At 44.2% G+C, this 21,578-nt stretch overlaps 1 protein-coding gene across 3 annotated transcripts in view; it reads right to left on the bottom strand.

The window, feature by feature from the left end:
- Nucleotides 1-1,292: 1,292 nt before the first annotated feature.
- RHOT2 (ras homolog family member T2) overlaps nucleotides 1,293-21,578 on the bottom strand; it is a 78,039-nt gene continuing 57,753 nt past the window's right edge. For all 3 annotated transcript variants that reach the window (XM_033963034.1, XM_033963032.1, XM_033963033.1), the window contains exons 15-19: nucleotides 20,784-20,914; nucleotides 18,653-18,733; nucleotides 11,326-11,448; nucleotides 3,635-3,837; nucleotides 1,293-1,827 (exon numbers count right to left, since the gene is read on the bottom strand). In XM_033963034.1, the coding sequence (XP_033818925.1) occupies nucleotides 1,710-1,827; nucleotides 3,635-3,837; nucleotides 11,326-11,448; nucleotides 18,653-18,733; nucleotides 20,784-20,914 (656 nt within the window). In that variant the 3' untranslated portion in view covers nucleotides 1,293-1,709. The remainder of the gene's footprint in view (nucleotides 1,828-3,634; nucleotides 3,838-11,325; nucleotides 11,449-18,652; nucleotides 18,734-20,783; nucleotides 20,915-21,578) is intronic.

The raw sequence follows: 21,578 nt of genomic DNA, 5'->3' as shown, positions 1-21,578 counted from the left end.
GCCAGGGTGCCTAGCAGCCATATTAGAACTGTTGCATGTTTCCGGGTCTCGCTGCATCTTGTCAGGTAAAACCGATGTTTCAGCTATCATGCTGTGGCTTTCTTCAGTGTATGATGTGAATTGGTCCTCAAACCAGATTGGTTGAGGTTTGAGATGAATGAGAACATATAACCCAGCTTCACATCTTTAACTCACCAGAGACTTTTCCATTGTATGGGAAAAAGAGACCAACGGACTTTCCCACCAAAATTCAAATTGGTGGCCAACAGACTTTCCTACCTCATTCACCTGAAGCCCCAACCACTCAGGTTTGAGGATCTACTATATAAAGAAAAACTTCAGACCTCACAGCATACCCTGAAGAAAGAACATAAGAATTGCCGCTGCTGGGTCAGACCATTGGTCCATCATGCCCAGCTGTCCGCTCATGTGGCAGCCCCCAGGTCAAAGACCAGTGCTCTAAATGAGACCAGCCTCACTGCGTACGTTCCAGTTTAGCAGGAACTTGTCCAACTTTGTCTTGAATCCTTGGAAGGTGTTTTCCCCTATAATAGACTCTGGAAGAGCGTTCCAGCTTTCTACCACTCTCTGGGTGAAGAAGAACTTCCTTACATTTGTACGGAATCTATCCCCTTTCAACTTTAGAGAATGCAAGAGTGCAAGATGGCAAGATGCAGCGAGACCCAGAAATCTACAACAAGCATGATGCCAGCTGCAGAAACCTGAGAACATAAAACCCAGCTTGATGGGGAGAACATTTTTAAACTCACCGGAGACTTTTTTATTCTATGGGAAAAAGAGACCACCAAAAGTCAAAATTTGTGACCAACTGATTTTTCAGTGGTTCTATCTGACAAGACACAGCGAGACCTGGAAACCTGCAACAAGCATACCAGCTGTGGAAACCCTGAGAGAATAGCCATATTAGAAGCCTATTTGTTTTGCTGTACAGCCTCGACAAACTCTTCCTGCTGCTTAGTGTCTCAACATCAATGGCAGAGAGGTTCCTATATGCCAAATAATGTGTGTGGGGGGAGGGGTGTGTGTGTGTTGCAAAGTCCTATGTAGGGAGGATTTCTCTTAACCATTCTGAGAGCATTTCAAATAGGCCCCAGTCACATGAGGAGAGCTCATAGTGTACATCACAGTGCTACCCGGTCTGAAGGAAGAATCGCTGTACTGTCCATAGATGTTTCAGCACTTACATTTTCTATAAAAATACTGTCCGTGCTGGCAAACAGAAAATCTCAGCAGAGCATTATTGCTATTAATGGATTTCTCCAGACTACATGTAGAATCATCATGCAGCTTTAATAGACCCTCTGGAGGTCAACACGATTGTTCAGATGTTAAAAAACTGTATTTGAAAAGTATACTAGATGAACCCTTGAGATGGAAACCTGGACTTTTCCTATGTTCCCTTTCATGTAGTGTAGTATTTGGAAGTTTCTGCTGGTGGAGATTGCTGGTGACAGATTTTCTTGGCTGAGTTCAACAAGCAAAAGCTGAAAAAAGGATAGCTAGCTGCCCAACACTTTATTTCCTCAGAGCTTCCAGTTCTATAATTTGGCTATAAGAAGCTCTGTTTCTTAGGACTGCTTTTTTTTTTTTTTTTTTTTCCAGGAGTTCCAGCAGGACACATGGCTCTTGAGGAATGAAGCTGGTGTTGCTTTTCAAACTGTCCTGAGTGTATCATCTATGGCTTTTTCTCATTTACTCTTTATCAGAGCTTTGTATAGAGTGAATCCCAACACTGCAACTACTGTGGTGCCCAATGCCACCCGAAGCCAGAACGATGCCGCAGTGAGCTCTGTGTTATTCAGATGCCTGCAAACAAAAGTGGGGTGGGGGAGGAGAGAGAGATACAAGTCAGTGTACTGTGCAAGAGGAAACATTACTCTGAGAACAAACAAAGGTGCCAACATGCCTTTGTCAAAAGAACAGTTTTAAAACACCAATGGAGCAGTTAAGGATCCTCCCCTAGTCTCTCTCCTCAATATGCCTTTCTAAGGGTAATTCCCAAAGCCATTTGCATACATAAATAATGACATAAAATCATAACATCCCTCCCCCGATATTTAGCTGGCGGCGGTTAGTGTGTTTTTACACTCTGCTTGTTGCTGGCTAAATTAGTGATATTCAGTGCCAGTGCCCAGACATGGCTCAGCACTGAATCTCTCTTGATAATTTTGGGCGCTTGGCTATGCATAAGAATTAGGTGGCCCTGGCTGTTTATCAGGCAGGCTGCATAAGGTTTTTTTGCATATAAAAAACAGTTCCAAAGCCCCCTTGTTGTTTCCCCTCCTGACCCCCTGGACATGCCCCATTCCCTCCCATGCTGCGACCCTCCGAAGGCCACCCCAAACCCACCTGATGTATAAGTTGGGCTCCCCAGGCCTACCTTTGTACCTGATGGTCCAGCGGGAGTCATGGGGACAGGAGCTCAGCTCCCTCACTCCTGCCCCTAGTGGCGGCACTTCAAAATGGCTGCCGTGACCTCTCTACAGAAGTACATGAGCTGCCAGCACCCGTATAACCTGGGACTCCTCCCCAGTGCCGCCCTTAACCTGCCTACTTTTTACTTGAGTGTCATGAGGGAATATTAAGCGGCACTCTCTGGTTAAGTGCCAATCGATTTCAGCAGGCAGGAGTGCTTCTTGCCCATTTAAATCGTTCTGAACATTGACACCATTCTCTTAAGAAATTTGTCCTTTCTTAAACAACTAAAAATTAAGCCGACAAGCTGTTCTCTAACTCACCATCTTTTAGCTGAATTTATGAAAGGTGCTATAAGGGGCAGGGTTTGAACAAGATCAGAAAATGATACGTACAAACTGTGTGTTGATGTTCAGCATAGTTTAAGAAAGCAGAAGTTCCTGCCTGTTTAAAAACCCAACACAAAAACAGGGCAACAATTTTTCAAACTCACATTAAAAAAATCAGGAGGAAATGATATGTAATTCACCAAAAACAAAAATCCCACAGATGAAATCACACTCACATGTTATCTTCCAATAACGGCATCAAATAAATTTTTAAATGCGCTCATAGATCATCTTCATACTACAAAAACAACCATGAAGTTTAAAAAAAAAAAAAACAACAACTAGTGGTTGTTTTATAGTGTTCTAATCATTGTACAGTAATGTACTTAATAACTCAAACTCTCCATAATAATTGATAAGTTTAGGTGCACTTATCTCAATGTGTGAATCCTACCTTTAACAATTATTATGGACAGTTTGAGTTATTAAGCACATTACTGTGCAATGATTAGAACACTATAAGACGACCACTAGTTTTTTTGAAAACTTCATGGATTTTATAATATCTTGATGCAAATGCTTGGGAAGTTTGGTCAATTATAAAACTCAGTGTTCCGATTCCCCTTTGAGAAGTGCACCCCAACTCTGGTCCTTGTGAGCCACCAGGAAAACTGCTTTTACAGACACCCTGATATATGAAAATCAACCTGTTTTGAAGACCAAAATGTATTTAAGAATTTGTCATTCATATCCCATATGGATATGCTGAAAATCAGACCTGCTGGTGACTCCCAAGGACTGATGTGGGACGTGTTGCTCAGTATTTCACCACACGCTGTTTGGCTGGAAGGTGTGGATTTCATACTAACGGGAAGGCTGCAGCTGTGGCCAGTTTGATGTAAATGGTGGTGTCGGGAGGTTCCTGGATCTCACAGGAAAAGTAGCAGGGAGGTGGCAAACGGTGTTTGTAACAAAATTCAGCAGGTGAAATCCCATGCTGCTGCTTTAGTTCTGGTAGGTCCGATTTGGAGGCGACCAGCAAGCAGGGGATCTGGCTGTCCATATAGTGCTGCTGTAGGAGGACGAGAAAAGGAGCAGAGTCGGAGGTCATTACCAGAGTATAGGATATCTTACAGCTAGGAAGCAGCTAGAGATGGGCCAGGAGACTGAGATAAGAGAGGAAACCAAGGATATAAACACCACAAAAACAATGATCATATATACTGAATTTAATTTTACATTTGGCTGGCAACCGATGATAATATATAGAGTGGAGTAAACATGATCATTCTTAACTGTTCTCCCCAAAACCTGGATTGCTGAATTTTGGCTATTTCTTAAAACAGTACCAGAAAGGCAAGCCAATGTAACTTTAGCAAAATCCAATTGTGCCATAAAGCACAGTTACTTACCGTAACAGGTGTTATCCAGGGACAGCAGGCATATATTCTCACATGTGGGTGACGTCATCTACGGAGCCCCGATGCGGACAGCTTTTCAAGCAAACTTGATTGAAGATTCAAGTTTGCTATGCTGCACCATGCATGCGTGCCTTCCTGCTCCACTAGAGGGCGCATCCCCTCCTTGTGGTCTCCAGTTCACATAACCAGCAAAGAAGCCAACCCCGGGGAGGTGGGCGGGTTGTGAGAATATATGCCTGCTGTCCCTGGATAACACCTGTTACGGTAAGTAACTGTGCTTTATCCCAGGACAAGCAGGCATGATATTCTCACATGTGGGTGACCTCCAAGCTAATGAAAAAAGGGACGGAGGGAAGTTGGCAATTAAGCAAACAGATTACGCAAATCCGCTTGGCCAAAACGGCCATTGCTCCTGGACAGTGTATCCAGGCAGTAGTGGGAGGTGAAAGTATGAACCGAAGACCACATGGCAGCCTTGCAGATTTCCTCAATAGGCGTGGACCTGAGGAAAGCTACCGAAGCTGCCATCGCTCGGACTTTATGCCCCGTAACTCGACCATGCAGCGCAAGACCAGCCTGAGCGTAGCAAAAAGAAATACAAGCCGCCAACCAGTTGGACAAGGTGCGCTTGGAGACTGGGTGTCCCAACCGATTAGGGTCAAAGGACAAAAACAATTGAGGAACCGTCCGATGAGACTGAGTGTGTTGAAGATAAAAGGCCAACGCCCTCTTGCAGTCAAGAGTGTGGAGCGCCACCCTCCAGGATGAGAGTGAGGCTTGGGAAAGAACACTGGCAAAACAATGGACTGATTGAGATGAAAATCAGACACCACCTTAGGCAAAAACTTAGGATGGGTGCGGAGAACCACCTTGTCATGATGGAATACAGTGAAAGGTGGGCCCGACACCAAAGCCTGCAGCTTACTAACTCTCTGTGCAGAAGTGAGGGCAAGCAGGAAGATCACCTTCCAAGTGAGAAACTTAAGATGACATTTATCCAGAGGCTCAAACGGAGGTTTCATAAGTTGAGCTAGAACCACATTAAGATCCCAAACCACAGGAGGAGGTTTGAGAGGAGGATGGACATTCAAAAGACCCTTCATAAAACGAGAAACCAAGGGATGGAGAGAAAGAGACTTTCCATCCAGGTGCTGGTGAAAGGCAGCAATCGCACTAAGATGCACACGAATGGAATTGGTCTTCAGGCCAGAATGAGATAAATGAAGCAAGTACTCCAGAACCAAAGACACAGGGACCGACACCGGATCCTGACTGTGGGAGGAACACCAGGACGAAAATCTTGTCCACTTCTGAGAATAGCAGAGTCTAGTCGAGACTTTCCGAAAAGCCTCCAATACCTCCCTGACTAACTGAGACACAGGGAAAGAAGTCAGGGGAAAAGAAACCAAGCAGTCAGATGAAGAGACTGAAGATTTGGATGTAACAGTGAACCCCGACTCTGAGAAAGTAGAGAGGGAAACACAGGCAGAAGCAGAGGTTCCCTGACACTGAGTTGAAGTAGCAGGGAAAACCAAGGCTGACGTGGCCACCGAGGAGCGATCAAGATCAGAGTGGCCCGCACCGATTTGAGATGGACCAGCGTCCGCAGAATCAGAGGAAAAGGCGGAAACGCGTACAGGAACCTTCCCTCCCAATCTAGGAGGAAGGCGTTGGCCTCGAGATCCAGGGAGTACATCCGGGAACAAAAGTGAGGCAGGTTGTGATTGAGGGGGGAGGTGAACAGATCTATCTGAGGAGTCCCCCACCTGTCGAACACCTGTCGCAAGACCTGAGAATGCAGGGACCACTCGTGCGGCTGGAGGAGGCGGCTGAGCCTGTCCGCCAGACAATTCCGCTCCCCTTGTATGTAAACTGCTCAAAGGAAGATATTGTGGGAAACCGCCCACTCCCAGAGACGCAGAGCTTCCTGACAGAGGGACCAGGACCCCGTCCCGCCTTGCTTGTTTACATAATACATCGCCACCTGGTTGTCGGTACGGACGAGAACCACCTGGTCGTGAAGCAGATGTCGAAAGGCCACAGCGGCGAGATAGATGGCCCGAAGTTCCAGCACGTTGATGTGACAGCGACAATCCTCTGCTGACCACATCCCCTGAGTGCATAGACCATCCAGATGAGCTCCCCAAGCGTACTCCGACGAGTCCGTGGTGAGGACCTTGCGGTGTGGAGGGGCGAGAAAGAGTAAACCCTTGGAAAGATTCGAAGAGTTGGCCCACCAACGGAGCAATCTTTGCAAGGAAGGAGTCACTGTCACGGGGCGGTTGATCGGGTCCCGGTCCTGACGCCATTGAGAGGCCAATGTCCATTGCGGAATCCGCAGATGGAGACGGGCGAAGGGCATGACATGGACGGTAGAGGCCATGTGGCCCAGAAGCATCATCATCTGTCGTGCTGAGACCGAGGTCAGCAGCGAAATCCGTCGACTCAGACTTACCAGTGCCTCCAGACGCGGGGGGGGGGGGAGAGGGGGTAGGAAGGAACGGAGGCGAACCGTGTCCAGCACGGCCCCAATGAACTGTAAAGACTGAGAGAGGCACAGCTGGGATTTTGGAAAGTTTACCTCGAAACCCAGACCCTGAAGATAAATAATAGTCTGTCGGGTCGCTGAGATAACCCCCTCCCTGGATGGAGCTTTGATCAACCAGTCGTCCAGGTAGGGGAATACCTGAAGACCCTGGGAGCGCAAGGCAGCTGCGACCACCACGAGACACTTCGTGAAGACCCGGGGTGACAAGGCCAGGCCAAAGGGGAGGACTCGATATTGTAGGTGAAGGTCTCCCACCTGAAAACTCAGGAACCTGCGATAAGCGGGATGCACTGGAACATGTGTGTAGGCCTCCTTCAGATCGAGGGAGCAGAGCCAATCGCCCTCGTCGAGCAGAGGGTAAAGAATTGGAAGGGAAAGCATCTGAAACTTTTCCCGCACCAGAAACTTGTTCAGGCGTCTCAAATCCAGAATCGGGCGTAGGTCTCCCGTCTTCTTCGGTACCAAGAAGTAACGGGAGTAAAACCCCTGCCCCCGTTGGCTGGGGGGGACCACCTCCACTGCCCGCAGGCGAAGAAGGTCTCGAGCTTCCGAGAGAAGGAGGAACAACTGAGCCCGATTGGGAGGGCACACACTTGGAGGGCTGTCTGGAGGAATCGCCCGAAAGTTGAGAGACTACCCGGATGAGATCACGCCAAGGACCCATGCGTCCGACGTGATTTGCTCCCAACGAGCGTAAAAGGCTCTGAGGTGACCCCCCGATGGGAAGAAGGCCTGGGACTGTGGCGGAGAGGGCCAGCCCCCATCTGCGCATCCCGTCAAAAGGACGGGGACGGTTTAGCAGCCGCAGGCGGCTGGGACTTGGGCAGAGCCCGAGGATGAGCTTGCTGGTGCCGGGGCGGAGGTTGCGAGAAAGCAGGCGTAGATTTTTGTGGGTAGCGGCGCGGAAGGGCCCGGAATGGTCTGGAGGTTTAGGCTTAGGCCGTACAAGAGATGCAAACGAGCGCTCATGCTCAGAGAGGCGTTTCGTAGCCGCTTCGATGGAATCATCAAATAGTTCTTTTCCCACACAGGGGAGGTTAGCCAACCGATCCTGTAAGTTGGGGTCCATGTCGACCAGGCGCAACCAGGCCAGGCGACGCATGGCCACAGCAAAGGCCGCCACCCTGGAGGAAAGCTCGAAGCCATCATAGGCCGCATGGAATAAATGGAGGCGTAGGCTGGAGAAATCCTTTAGGAGCAGGCCAAACAATCCTCGACGGGAGGCCGGCAAGTCTGCTGCAAAGGCTCCCAAAAGTCCAATTAGGTGTTTCAGGTAGGGCATAAAAGTGAAGGTGTAATTTTGCACCCTAGAGGCCATCATCGAGTTCTGGTATAGCCTCCTGCCGAACTTGTCAAGGGTCCAACCCTCCCGACCCGGGGGGACCGCAGCGGAGACTCGGGAGGGTTGAGCCTTTTTCAAAAAAGATTCCACCAACAGCGATTGGTGAGAGAGCTCTTGGTGCTCAAACCCCGGGCAGGGCACTGTACGGTATTTAGACTCCATTTTGGAGGGGACAGCCGTCACCATATAGGGAGTCTCCAGGTTCCTGATAAATGCCTGCCAGAGCACAGGGTTCAGCGGCAGGCGAAGGGACTCTCTAGGCGGAGACAGCATATCCAGCTCCGCTAGGTACTCCTTAGAATACCTCAAGTCGGACTGAAGGTCTAAGTCCAGAGCGTGACCCATGTCCTGGACAAACCGAGTGAAAGAGGGGCGGGACGCTCCCGGAGTCCCGTGAGGGGACGGTGAATGAGACCTCCGCCGCACGGAAAAGGACGGGGAAGCCTCTCTCGAATAACGAGGCTCACGCTCCGACCCACGCTCCGAGACCGGGGAGACACTGTGAAAGTGATCCGGGGTCGAGGACCTGTGTCGCCTCGAGGAGCCCCTCGGGGACGCCGCCGGGGTACGAGGCACCGACCGATGTCAAGTCGGAGACCTGGACCCGGACTCCCTCGGCGAAAGCCTGGAACCTCGGACCGGAGCCCCGGACCGAGGGGGAGTCAAAAGAATCCGAGGGTTGGAGAGTGATAACTCAGCCACCCTCAGGGGTCCCGCACGAGACGTCGGGGAGCGACCTCGGGGAGTAGGAGAACTCCGGGCCTTCTTGGAGGTTCGGCGGTTATAGGGTTCGACCTGTTTAGACCGACGCTTCGCCCCGCGGGGGGAGAGCGTCTCGAGCGCCTCGGCGAGGAATCCGAGGAGGATGAGATGCGGCGAGACTTGCGCACCTTGCCCCGAGGGGGCTCGACGCGAGGCTCAGGCTGGTCCGGCACACGCGAGGTCGAGGTCGGGGCCGGTTGCAGGTGGGCCAGCGCAGTGGACAGCTCCGACGAGATCATCGCCCGGAGCATGTCCTGAAAAACGGGCATGGACAGCATCGAGGGCATGTCCGAAGCCGCAGTGCACTCCACCGAGGGCGACCTCGATTTTGAGTATTCCCGTGTGGTGGAGGCACGTCCTGAGGGCTTAGAGGACTTCGCCAGGGCCGTAGGGAAGGAGCTTCCACCATGCGCCGCCGGCGTCCCCGAGGTTGGCTTCTTCGTCGGCGCGGAACCTGAGGAAGGAAGAGGGGACTTACCCAGAGCCGAGGACTTCTGCGACCCCGAGGACTTCGGAGTTGCGTCTCGAGGTGGGGCCGAGGTAACCGAGGCCGAGGTCAAAGCCGGGGCCGAGGCCAGGGCCGACCTCGAGGCCGAGGGCTGATCGGCGACAAAAAGATCCGCCATGCGGGCTTTTCTTCGACGGAGGGCCCAGTTCTGGAAAGTAGCGCACCTGGGGCAGGACTCGATTGGATGATCGGCCCCCAAGCAGAGAATGCACCAGCGATGCGGATCTGTAATAGATAGAAGCCGCTCGCACCGGGTGCACTTTTTGAAACCGGTCAAAGGCCAGGACATAGAAAATGAAACTGGCCGCGGCCCACGAGGCCATGCAGCCGCGACAACCCAGAAGCCTCCGGGTTGCCTAAAACGAAGACGACTTTGCGACGAGCAGGAAAACAATAAAATAAGACGCGCACAGTGACTTTCAACGATAAAAACAAAAAAATCGCGGTGCTAGAAGGCACTTGGGGCAGAGCCTAAAAATACACGACTTATAGGCTCCGTGAAAAAAAACGAACTGGAGACCACGAGGAGGGGATGCGCCCTCTAGTGGAGCAGGAAGGCACGCATGCGTGGTGCAGCATAGCAAACTTGAATTTTCAATCAAGTTTGCTTGAAAAGCTGTCCGCATCGGGGCTCCGTAGATGACGTCACCCACATTTGAGAATATCATGCCTGCTTGTCCTGGGATAAATAAGACATGTATCAAAATTAATAGAGCCTTCTCATTCACATAACCCCAAATTATTTGTAATTTGTGAAGTGTCATATAACCATGTCAATAAAAGTAAGTTGGTAATCAAACAAAACACATTAGCTACCTGAATTGCTAACGAATAAATGCACAGGAGACAGACTATTTCTATGGAAAAGAGCATTTGGAACACAGGACCATAGGATGAGAAGAAAGATTACACCTGAACCTACCCTGTAAGCAGATATTTCATTATAGAAAGGTGGGTGGACACATCCTCTCAGCGGAGACAAGTCAGTGCCTGACTAAGAAAGCATGAGACAAGCCCAGAGGATTTCTGAGGGAGAGGAGAAGGGACTGTAGTTCTTAATAGTTGGGTTGGATGGGCAGATTGGACAAAACCATATGGTCATTATATACTGCCATGTTCTGTGTTTTTTTAATAACATAAGAATAGCCTTACAAAGTCAGACCAATGGTCCATCAAGTCCAGTAGCCCGTTCTCACGGAGGCCAATCCAGGTCACTAGTACCTGGCCAAAACCCAAGGTGTAGCAATATTCCTTACTACCAATACAAGGCAAGCAGTGGCTTCCCCAGGTCTTTCTCAATAACAGACTATGGACTTTTCCTCCAGGAACTTGTCCAAACCTTTCTTAAAACCAGCTACGCTATCCACTCTTACCACATTCTCTGGCAACGCATTCCAGAGCTTAACTATTCTCTGAGTGAAAAAAAAAAATTTCCTCCTATTGGTTTTAAAAGTATTTCTGTGTAACTTCATTGAGTGTCCCCTAGTCTTTGTAAGTTTTGCTGGAGCGAAAAATCGATCCACTTGTACCCGTTCTACTCCACTCAGGATTTTGTAGACTTCAATCATATCTCCCTTCAGTTGTCTCTTTTCCAAGCTGAAGAGCCTTAACCGTTTTAGTCTTTTCTCATATGAGAGGAGTTCCATCCCCTTTACCATATTGGTCGCTCTTCTTTGAACCTTTTCTAGCACCACTATATCTTTCTTGAGATAAGGAGACCAGAATTGAACGCAATACTCCAAATGAGGTCACACCATGGAGCGATACATGGGCATTATGACATTCCTAGTCTTGTTAACTTCTTTGGTCATTCCACAGTATACAGACGATAAAGAAAACCTGAACAGGGAAAAGGCTGTGAGGAAATCCTGACCTGCACTAGCCAAGTATTGCTGTGAGGAAACTCAAACAGCTGGTATCTAGGAAGCACTAAGAAGCCTACAGTGAATATAAACTCATGCTTGAAAGTTTATACTTACCTTATAAATACTGGCACAATAGTTGAAGGATTTGGGGTCACTGATGTCATACATTAGACAAGCAACATCACAGGCAGCATCGGAGGCCTTGAGGAATTCAGTGTCCACATCAACCTCATACAACTGGAAAGCAAATAAAATGCAAATGAAAAAGATCTCATAAGACACTTGATGAATCCAGACAGTAAGACAACTCCTGGAGGCCTTGTGCATTCTCTGCTCAATGTCGCATGTTGTTCTTTCCCTATATAATACAAGGGTCATTTCATAAATAACGCACACTATATTTTTTAAATTTACATGTTTTTTTTTGGTTTTTTTTTTTAAAGTATTTCTTTACAATCCTTCAACATAGTCTTCCTGCTTTACAATGACCAAGTCCCAACATTTGGGAAGCTTCATTATTCCATCCAAGACACTGTTTTTGTTCAGTTACCGAATGGCTCGGGTACTGGCAGAAAAAAGCTCTTCCAGAGATGCAAAACGATGTCCACGTATAGCTTGTTTCAACTTTGGAAAAAGGTCAATGTCTGGTGGACTCATGTCTCAACTGTAGGGAGCATGAGATAACACTTCCTAGCCGTATTTGCGTAGTTTTTCAATGATGACATTCCCTATGTGCGGGCGAGCGTTGTCATGAAGAATGAGTGGCCCAGCCAAGAGCAACTGAGGTTGGATTTTGTGCATTTTTTGCAAAAAATCATGATAATACACTGCTGTGACACTTTTTCCACATGGAACTTTGTCTGTAACGATGATGCCTTCATGATCATAAGCAAAAATCATCATTTGTTTGACTTTTGATTGCGCTTGTTGAAATTTTTTTGGCTGTGGATAAGATGGAGCTCTCCACTCGTCATTGAAAAACTGTACAAATACAGCTGGGAGGTGTTACCTCATGCTCCCTACAGTCCAGACATGAGTCCACCAGACTTTGACCTTTTTCCAAAGTTGAAACAACCTATGCGTGGACATCATTTCGCATCTCTGGAAGAGCTTTTTTCCGCCAGTTCCCGAGACATTCGGCAACTGAACAAAAATAGTGTCTTGGATGGAATAATGAAGTTTCCTGGACGTTGGGACTTGGTCATTGCAAAGCAGGGAGACTATATTGAAGGACTGGAAAGAAATACTGGAAAAAAAAATAAAATAGTGTGCATTATTTATGAAATGACCCTTGTAGATGGATTAATAGAGTTCTTCTCATGCCTAAACTATTGAAGTATTTTTATCTTCACCCATTTTTTAAAATGCAATTATTATGGGAAAATAAAGAATAGGCTTATGCCTGCCATGTGAAACTACAATAACGCTGCAGCAGAAGCAGCTCTCCATGAATCTTACTGTAAGTCTGAGGCTTCTGCTAAGAATACCCAGCTGTTTAAGTGATGCCAGTTCATCCAGCTCCTTGATTGCTGGCACAGCAACAGAAGGTTCACTATCAAAATAAGATTCCTGAAGAGCTGTTGGGTTCAGGCCATCAGGCATTTTCACCTCGAGCTTAATGCTCCCTCAAAAGCCTCTGGTGTTTTTCCCTCTTCTGATTGCAGCAGAAGCAGCCTTAAAGAAATGAAAGAACAGGAATGGATACTGTCCCTCCAGATACAATTTCCAGTGTGGTTATATGCCCAACCATAAGGTGTCATTATAAGAGTAGTACTATGCTTGGTTTAAGCTTATTACTCGGGACAGGGAGTATTATATTGTGAGTATCTTAAGAATAGAGAAAAGAATTCAAATTGGCTTGCATTATCTATAAATTACTGAAGACATCTGGTCCATAATATTTTAAAAAAAACTTTATATGTATTCAGAATTTATAACAATATAGATAAGCATAACCAATCTTGTTCCATTTAAATGAGTAATTACAAAGAAAAAAAAAAGTAACAATTTTTTTTTCAAATTTAAATCAAGAAAATAATTTGGGAGCCTGGATTAATTGAATATCAAGGGATTTATAAAGGAAAGTATATGTTTAAAAATAAATAACCTTAAAACCCAAATGGTAAATCTTTCTCAAATATTAGTCAATATGATCTCCACTAGGATTGCAAGTGGAAGTAGCTAGAATTAAAGACTTTTTAACATCCAGAAAGCTCTTCAGTTGATCAGGGATATAAAAAACATAATTATTCCCCAAGTATTTTAACAAGACATTTACAGGGATATCTAATTAAAAACAAGCCACCAAGACTATGAGTCTCAATGCACATAACAAGAAATAATTTTATTTTCTCCTGTGTTCTTCTTGTTAAGTCTGGAAATATATAAATCTTATGTCCCAGAGTTAGAGTTTGAATTTGAATATTGTAAAAATAAAGACACAAGATCAGATTCAAAGCTTATTCCAACACTAGTGTCAAAGCAGAGCCTTTATTATAATAACAAGAAGGTTAGAGGGTTCCAAAGGATTTGTTGACTCAGTTTCTAAAGATGTTAATTCCATTCTGAAAAATAATAGAGAACTAGGCATCGATTTAAATTCTCAACACTATTTTCATATGCCCATGGCAATCTGTGAGTAGTGGTAGTGATTATACAATGAATTTAACAACAAGGGCCTCAAAGTCCATAAGGAACATTCACTCTATAATGGGGACAAGGGGCTCTGGTATGAAGCAGTGTGACCTTTTCTCCTGATGCAGCAAGAGCGAAACAAGGCTATTGGCCAGAGCCTCTTGTCGAGATTTGAGAGAGAGTGGATCTTTGATGATTGCTTCAAAATTTTTTGGACATCTTGGAGTACAACTACTAACTGACTAGTTTCGTTAGCGTGAAGAAACCACTGGAGTGCGAGCTAAGTCATACTGGATGTCTTTGAACTTACATTAAGATATAAAGATCTACTCTATTCTATTTAGAAGGTCCATGACTCTTTATGTTTATTCTGTGACTAGTGGCTAGGATTTGATAATATTGAGATTAGCAGTTTTTCAACCTGAGCAGTGCTTTCTCCAAATTTAGAGTTTTTTTCTTCTCACTTTTTTTCCCCACTACCGGGTCAATGAGAATAATTCAAATTCATTAAGGGAAACAATATCCCCATTATAGAGGTGAATGTTCCTTATGGACTTTGAGGCCTTTGTTGTTAAATTCATTGTAAGATCACTACCATTACTCACAGAATATTGTGGGCATATGAAAATAATGTTGAATAATTTTGTTCCTTCATTTTGATGACCAGGTCAAAACCAGATGATAAATAAAAAGCCCTTGCCAAAGATCTCAATATGTATACTCTAAAAGAAAGGTGGGAGAATGCGAATATGATTGAGATTTTTAAATTTCTCCATGGCATTAATTTACAGATGAGCCTTTTTCAAATGACGGGAAACCCCGAATTAGAAGGCATAGGATGAAATTAAGAGGTTATAATCTCAGCAGTAATCTAAGGAAATATTTTTTAACAGCAAGGATAGTAGATGCTTAGCATAGGGCTTCTTTTACGAAGCCGCGGTAGCGGTTTAATGTGCGTAATAGCGTGCGCTAAACTGCCAGATGCACTAGCCGCTACTGCCTCCTCTTGAGCAGGCGGTAGTTTTTCAGCTAGCGCAGGGGTAGCGTGTGATTAAAAGTCATGCACGCTAAAGCCGCTAATGCGGCTTCGTATAAGGAGCCCATTGTCTCCCGTGGGAGGTGATAATAGATGCTGCAGAAGGGCAGAAGACTGAATGGGCCATTTGGCCTTTATCTGCTGTTATGTTTTTGTTTCAGTTGACATCCTCAAGATTTCAATCACATACCATTTTACTTAAGTCTAAGGGGAAGGGTTCATGATTGCTGTTTCAAAAATCTCAGGTGATTGCTCTAAAATATATTCTTACACATTGGTTGTAGGTTGCTCTGCCCACTTACTGGGAATGCAGAAATGGGTTACATAATTTATGTGTGTTGGAGATTTTTGGCTACTTGAATATTATTCTGGTTTCATTTATGTTATTTATTAGTCTTGGGAGTTGGCTAGGGAGCTGGATTGGGGTGGGGGAGATTTGGGGATATTTAGGTGTTTGTTTGTTTTTTTAACATTACATACTGTCTTAAGAGAGGACTAAAAGCGTACAAATGATGTTAACTGTATTGGTTGTTGGGATGGGTGATGGGAGTTTATGTTTATATATGCGTTTGTATAATTATGTATCAAGTTCTTTTTACATTTCTTTTTGTGGATGTTACTACAATTTAAAATAAATAAGTCCATGGAACTTTTGGAAAACTCAAAATTCTAAGATTCAGTAGTCTAGCATAATTTTCCAAATGTTCAATCTTTTAAATGGATACAATCTTATCCATAACAAATATTTTATGTAGCATCTTAAAGCTTGCCACTTCGTTTTCAAGTATTTTTAATCTTTTCCTGTGATGCTAAAAGATTTTCAAAATCCTAAGTTTTAATCTGCACATCTCTAGACAAAGCCTTGAGATCAGCCAAGCAGGCAGATATTGAGGTATCCAATCTTACCAAAACATTCCATAAGGACTTCAGAGTCACAACTGGTGGCTTGAGTAGAAAAGGTGAGGGCTGCAATAAAATTACAACTGGGAAAGTTGTTACTTGAGCTCCTGAAGCTCCTCTGGTCACAAGTTGAATTCCTTCCAGTATCGGGGTTTTTCAGCAGAACATTTCCCTTGCACCATAACTATTCTCAAAACTGCCTCCATCAACCTGGCAGTATCATCAGGAGGCACAACCTTAGCTACAAACTCCAACAATTCGGCTTTTGGAGGGGGCCGAGGAAGTCCTCACCTCCCAAGCGGAGTCTCCCTGAATCAGAAATGCAGCAGAAGAATCTGGCACCCTACCTGTTGTGGTTTGCCATGCTATAAAGGAGTCCAGCATCAGTTGAGATAAATCAGGCCCGAAGGAGTAATCTAAAGTGAAAGGATGAAATCTTGAGAGACACCACAGTGAAGGTGATGGGATAGAGAAAAATGCTGAAGTAGTTGTAACTGAGAACATTCAGTCGTGGAGGAAGGAAGTAAAACATTTTAGCACTGTTCAAATGAGTGCAAAATCCACTAGTCTTTGATTAAGAAGCCCATGGCTGATGAGATTGAAAGTTGATGATAGATTGAGTGAGATTACTAGAGCAACTTAACCTCCATCAAGGAAGGAATGCTGCTCACTTATATTAATGGAGATGGTTTTCATGCTTTATCTGGGACAAATTCAGATTGCCTAGAATGAAGAATGTTGAATTGCTCAGCATGATGGAGTTGAGAAAAAACCAGCCTTTTCAATTAGTTTGGACTGGAGAGAGGAATATGTCCTGAGACTGAGGGATATTTTTTCCAAAATAGGGCAGGTGAGGACCTATTTCTAGAAGAACAAAGCCAGAATGGATACTACTACAATTTAGAATACAGGACAGATTGGGAAAATCTGAGTGATGAAATTTTGATCCAACTTGAGGAAAGTGGTCAAGAAGGCAAGAAGTGGATTTGGAGATGGCCAACATTTTAGAGAGAGCCTTAGAGAGAGAATTAAATGAGGACCAAGAAAGACCTTGATGAGTAGGGACTGAAGGGGAGGACGATGGAGCTCAGTTCTGCGATGAAAGTGGAATGAGTGAAATGTGGGATGTAAGGGGCAACCAAATGGAAGTGGGAGGAGGGGAGTGCAGAATAATAGACTAATGCAAGTCTGCAGATTTGTTGGTGAAATAAAATGCAAGAGAATCAGCAGTGGGAGTGGAAAAAATGGAAGGTTTTGTGCCCCCAGATGTTAGATTAGAAAAGAATAGAGAATAGTTTTATTAGGTCATTTGGTAGTTATCATGATGTTTTTAGAATAGTAAGTTTGTTGTGAAAGTGCTGAGTTGCTTTCCAAAGAAGCAGATTAACCTTAGTCTTATTTCAATTCCATTGTTCTTTCTGTTAATTGAGATTGGCATTTTAAGAACCAAAATCCTAGATGGTACCAAGATGAGGAAGGCCTTAGTAGACCTAGGGTTAGCCAAAGTCGGGCAATGGCATTCAAAGCCTTGTAAGAATAAAAAGAAAAAAAAAGCACAAAGGGCCTTCAAATTCTGGGTAACAGATGTGTTTTAAGCATATGAGCCTTGGGTAATGTCTTATCCCAACAGGATCCTTGTTCTTGAAAGGATAACTCAGAAAAGTCCTGGGTAAAAGGGAAACAATAGCTCCGATAGAAGGAATAATGCTTCTCAAGTGTTGGGAAAGAGGAGGTGGGGAACTAGGTGGGTGTGATCAGATTGTGAAATAGATTGGGAAGAAGGTGGTGATAGGGTAAAAAGCACATTGGATTTAGAAAGAATAAGGCCCAAAAGTGTGACCTGCTGAAGGTGTTTGGAAGTTACTATATTAGAGGAAACCTAGATCAGAGAAAAGGTGCTATGGAAGGCAAGCGCACATACAGACCATCTACAAGCAAAGAAGATGGTCTGCGTATGCGTCAGGATTGCTCCTCTGCGATCCGTGTGGTCGGTTTGGGCGTGCCTAAAATCGGCCTAATTAGCATGAGGACGCGTTGTGAATCGGTTGCCTGGACACCGACTGGAAAGGTAAGGTGGGCTTAGTGAATCTAGCCCATTGTGTCAGACCCCTATTTTTGGTTTCTCTATAGGGGTGATTCTTTTATCCTTGTGGGTTTCTTCTTGCTGTTCACTAATTACAGACATAAATTTTCAACCTGTTAGCACTCTTTTTAATAATCACATAAAAATTTGGACCATCATCAAAGTCTAACTAAAACTGTACCAGAGAAAGTAAACCATCACTATCCTAATAATTTTAATGCAGCCATAGTCCAGCCCAGGTAAAAGCACAGCTTTTCACTTGGGTTACTAATATACAGTTTTAGGACAAGTGTTACCAGAATTATGAGCATTCTTTAATTGTAATGGTAGCTTATTGGACTGAATTTTCTCCTTTAAGAATTCCTAGCTCAAAACAGATAAAGATATACATTTGTAGATATTTGAATCTAGCTCATGCCTTTTCAGTAGTAGTTTAAAGTCACATTTAAGTATTTCTCTGTCCCCAGAGAGTCTCCTATCTAGTTTTGTACTTGTGGTAACAGAGCTTGAAGTGATTTATCTAAAGTCACAAGCTGCAGCAGTGGGATTTCACCTGCTGCTCTAACCACTGGGCTACTCTTCCACTGTCTGCTTGTCTCTTTTGTGACTTGCCAGCTGAGAGAGAAAAAAAACAAAGTCCCTGGTGCCTGTTTGTGTGACCTGAAAACTCTTCCATGATCTGAAAGCAAAATGTCCATGTGTACCTATATTTTGTTATCTGTGAGCCAAGAAAGAAAGAAAGAGCAGTGTCCCTGACTCCCCAACTCTTCTGTAACCAATGTACTTACTATTAAATACTTCTCCTGGCCAGCAATTTGTACTGTGTTCACAGCATAGAATGACAGTTCCCCAGGCAGACTCTTCTGTGCCTGTCAAAGGACAAAAACAGTGTGGTTTAAGAAAGCAGGAGAGGCTCTCACCTGCTTCAAGCATGCTGAAATGGCTGGCCACCAATATTCAATGGCACTTAAATGAATTGTGGTACAACCGAAGTAGTTTACATTCATTATATGCAGGTATTTTTTTCTGGCTCTAGTGGACTTACAATCTAAGTTTTGTACCTGGGGAAATGTAAGGTTATGCCCAGGGTCACAAGGAGCCACAGTGGAAATCAAACCCATTTCCCTAAATGCTCAGCCCATTGCACTAACCATCGGGGAACTCTTCCACAAGAAGCATCACCCAACACCAGTCTGGACAGTGACGAGGCAGTCCAGGAGTGGAGTAAGGATGGACAAGGAAGTTATGTGGATACTGGCAGCCTTTATTGCTGGTGCCTTAGGGTTGTCCAGAAATACCTAAAGTTGGAAAAACTGTATGAAGTTTTTCCCATGAATTTGATCAGAAAATAATTTAAAAAATTTTTTACAGCTCATCCTGGGGTCGCTCAAAGCCACTGATTACATAAAGTTCCATTTTTCTTAAAATATGTTATTATTTTTGCTTAATGGAACAAATTTCTTAGTATTATAGCTATAACTTTTATGTTTTCACACTCAGCAAAGATACATTGATAAAAAGACGCAGACCCTGTGTAGCATGAAGCCTTGAACAGCATCGCAGGCTTAATCCTATCTCAAGAAGACATTGAATGCTTGAGTGTTTGGAATGCCACTGATATATAATAATAATAACTTTATTCTTGTATACCGCCACACCACATCAGTTCTAGGCGGTTTACATCAAAAGGCTGTACAAACAGCGAACATACACATCTTATGGTACTACTATAATATTTGAGTACAAGTCATTCAATTACATAGTTTCACAATATCTATCGAGTAACAAATTTATCAAATAAATAAGTTTTCAGCAACCTTCTAAACAGAAATTTAACATACTTTACTAATAGCCAAACACAAAATGCAGCAGTCCGTTTGATTTTTGGGCTAAAGAAATATGATCATATTAACCCGTACTGTCAATAACTCCATTGGCTACCATTTGAAGCCAGAGTGCTGTTTAAGTTTGGTTGTATCTGCTTTAAAACATCGTTTGGTTTGGCTTCTATTTATCTCATCTCCCATTTTGAAATATTTAAATCCAATAAGAATACTCTAAAAAATTACTTGTTTGCATTTCCGACACCAAAGGCCTGTCGTTATAAGAGATTTTTAGAAAAAACATTAGCCTATCAAGCAGGAAAAACAAATACTTGGTGGAACATGCTTTTGCCATAAACCCAGTCATATTATTCTTTATTTTCTACAAAAAAGTGCAGATATTGAATGTTTATTTAATAAAATACTGCTAGATTTTTTGCATAAAATGTATTTTTATCAGAGTGTGAAAACATAAAAGTTATACTTATAATACTAAGAAATGTGCTCCATTAAGCAAAAATAATAGCTAATTTTAAGAAAAATGGAGCTTTATATAAACAGTGGCTTTGACCGACCCCAGGATGGGCTTTAAAAATTTTTTTTTAAAATTATTTTCTGATCAAGCACAATCAAATTCATTGGAAAAACTTCAATTTGCAGTTTTCCCAACTAGGTTTTTCTGGATAACCCTACTAGTGCATGCATACCTTACCGGGCAGATAGGACTCCATTTTATGTGCTCCTATCTTTGCCTGGTTAGGTATGTAGGTACCAGCACTGAATATCAGCCAGCAGCAACATAAATTCTGGGTTTGATGATGACCTGGATATTCAATGCTGGTGCCCAGACATGGCCTGGTACTGAATGTCTGGGTCTGATTTAGCCAATGGCAGTCAGTGCCTAAGCAAATGCTGACTGCTGCTGGCTGAATACTGACTAATAGAAGAAATGATCCTTTAGAGGAAAAAATATTCTGGAGACAAACACCTAGGCTCATCAGCCCTTCATGCAGACAAGAGCCATAGTTCATAAATGAAACACTAATCAGCAGCTGTTTTAGCGAGAGATGCTGTACCAGGATCACCTGGGACTTACCGCCATGTTCCTTCCAAGAAAAGCCTGCAGGAAAGCTGACTTTCCAGTGCCACGGGGACCAATCACCTTACACAAGAAGACATTGCGCTGGGTCTGTCCTTTCTCCAAGTCAATTCTCTTTTCCCGGGTGACTACAGTAAGGACACAAAACAGCTGTGACTGTGTTTGCCTGGCTACCCCTGGACTATTACACTCTGTTCCCAAGGGGAAAAGGAACTGTAACCACTGGGGATCCTGGGGTTGAACCAGCTAAAAGAAATGAAACCTAAAGATCGCCAAGGACAACTTTTCCTGCAAGACTTAAATGTTGTTGTTTTTTTTTTAAGTTTAGACAGAAAGGCTGAGATAATTCTTTGGCTCAATATGGTCCACTGTCTTGGAGAGGAAGAGGGAGTAGTGCCTGAGGAAGCAAGATTCCTAAACAGTATGTATGAGGATATATATATATATATACATACTATAAAATCAGCAGACTGTATGTACCAAATAGCTTCTAGACTCCTTATAAAAAGGATGCCTATGCGAGAAGCCCAAACAGTACCTGTTTTCTAAAGGGGGAGGGGAGGAATGGCCTAGTGGTTAGAGCTACTGCCTCAGCACCCTGAGGTTGTGAGTTTGATCCCAGCCTGCTCCTTAACCCTCCATTGTCCCAGGTACCACAGTTAGACTGTGAACCTGCCAGGACAAATAGGGAAAATACTTAAGAGCACCTGATTACTATTCAAAGTATTGTAACCCCACTTTGGGTGAATCTCTTCAAGAAAAGATGGTTAATAAATCCCAATAAATAAATAA

This window comes from Geotrypetes seraphini, chromosome 11 (assembly GCF_902459505.1).
Source record: "Geotrypetes seraphini chromosome 11, aGeoSer1.1, whole genome shotgun sequence".
Lineage (NCBI taxonomy): Eukaryota > Metazoa > Chordata > Amphibia > Gymnophiona > Dermophiidae > Geotrypetes > Geotrypetes seraphini.
Note: the sequence above shows the minus strand (reverse complement) of the source record. Positions and strands in the feature narration are given on the sequence as shown.